This window comes from Chrysemys picta, unplaced genomic scaffold (assembly GCF_011386835.1).
Source record: "Chrysemys picta bellii isolate R12L10 unplaced genomic scaffold, ASM1138683v2 scaf5550, whole genome shotgun sequence".
NCBI classification, from domain to species: Eukaryota; Metazoa; Chordata; order Testudines; family Emydidae; genus Chrysemys; species Chrysemys picta.
Window position 1 is genome coordinate 1 of NW_027058250.1, and position 1,903 is coordinate 1,903.

General features: G+C 65.2%; 1 protein-coding gene across 1 annotated transcript; it reads left to right on the forward strand.

The window, feature by feature from the left end:
- Positions 1-64: 64 nt before the first annotated feature.
- On the forward strand, positions 65-1,670 carry LOC135980648 (polycystin-1-like protein 3; the record flags this gene model as incomplete). Its single annotated transcript, XM_065580571.1, has 2 exons — positions 65-159; positions 803-1,670. Coding segments are annotated over 2 exons (963 nt in total), but the record flags the coding sequence as incomplete, so codon positions are not given.
- Positions 1,671-1,903: the final 233 nt, after the last annotated feature.

Sequence of the window (1,903 nt, forward strand, 5' to 3'; positions counted from 1 at the left end):
ACTGAAGTGATGGGGGACCAGTCTCTAATGCCCAGGCGTGTTCCCTCCCAATGCCCCATTGCAGGTGGAGCTGCCCCAGCTCGCCGGGGATGACACGGCGCTGAACGGGATCCGGCTGCTCTGCTCCGACGGCAGCACCATCCAGTCCAACGTGGGGCCGTGAGTACCGTGGGGAGGGGCCCAACGGAGGGTGTGGGCAGGTGGCAGAGGGGGCACCAGGCTCCATGCGCACAAGTGGAAAAGGGGTGTCACCAAGAGAGCTGGGGTCGGTGGCAGAGATGGGAGGGTGGCATCAATGGTGGGACGTCGGTGTCAGCAGTGGGTTAGTGGTGGCAGTGGTGGGATCGTGGTATTGGCAGTGGGTTAGTGGTGGCGGAGATGGGATCGCGGTATTGGCAGTGGGTTAGTGGGGCCAGGGGTGGGATCATGGTATTGACAGTGGGTTAGTGGTGGCGGAGATGGGAGGGTGGCATCGATGGCGGGACGTCAGTGACAGCAGTGGGTTAGTGGTGGTAAAAGTGGGATCGTGGTATTGACAGCTGGTTGGAGGGCAGGGGTGGGATCATAGTATTGACAGCGGGTTACTGGTGTTAGTGGTGGGATCGTGGTATTGGCAGTGGGTTAGTGGGGGCAGGGGTGGGATCGTGGTATTGACAGTGGGTTAGTGGTGTCAGCAGTGGGATCGCGGTGGTGATAGCGGTGGGACACTAGGGCAGCAGCTCCCAGCCCAGAGTGGCAGAGGTTGGGGGGAAGGCAGCACCCCCTGTGGGCCGTACCCAGCTGACCCGTTCTCTCCTCCCAGGTGGGGCTCGTGGGGTCTAGTGAAGAAATGCCCCCCGGGGCAGCGGCTGACCCAGTTCCGGCTGCGGGTGGAGCCCTGCCGGGGCCTCAAGGACGACACGGCTGCCAACAACATTGAGTTCGTCTGCACGGGTGGGGCGGAGCTGAGGGGGGACGGGCTGCGCCGGGGCAACTGGGGCCCCCAGAGCTGCTCCTGCGGCCCGCGGGGCATCTGCACCATCGCCACCAAGGTGGAGGCCCCCCAAGGCAAAGGGGACGACACGGCCCTGAACGACGTCTACTTCAGATGCTGCAGGCCTGAAACCCTGACCACCACCACAGCCCTGCCCCCTAGCACCACAACCCAGTCCCCCACCTCAACGCAGCCCCCCACCTCCACAACCCAGTCCCCCACCTCAACGCAGCCCCCCAGCTCCACAACCCAGACCCCCACCTCAACCCAGCCCCCCACGACAACTGAGCCCCCTATCACCTCAACGCAGCCCCCCACCTCCACAACCCAGACCCCCACCTCAACACAGCCCCCCACCTCCACAACCCAGACCCCCACCTCAACCGAGCCCCCCATCATCTCAACCCAGACCCCCACGTCAACCGAGCCCCCCATCACCTCAACGCAGCCCCCTACCTCCACAACCCAGACCCCCACCTCAACCCAGCCCCCCACGTCAACCGAGTCCATCACCTCAACGCAGCCCCCTACCTCCACAACCCAGACCCCCACCTCAACCAAGCCCCCCATCACATCAACCCAGACCCCCACCACAACCCAGTCCCCCACCACCCCACCGCAGACACCCCGCACACCCCCCCGGACCCCTCCCACCTCACCGCAGAACCCCCACACCAGGTCGTCCGGTGGGCGCTGACGACGCCCCACTGCCCCCTGCCCCCCAATCCCTGCTACTCCCACTCCCCGCCCCCCCATGAACCCTGCTCCCAGCTGCTCCCCCACCAGCCCCTGTCTGTGTGACCCCCCCCAATAAATGACTTACTTTGGACCTGAGCTGACCGGCATCTTAATGGCCGGACACCACCCTGGCTATGGGGTGGGGGGATGTCGCTCCCTCCCAGCTAAGGGGGGGCAGAGGGTGGGAATTAG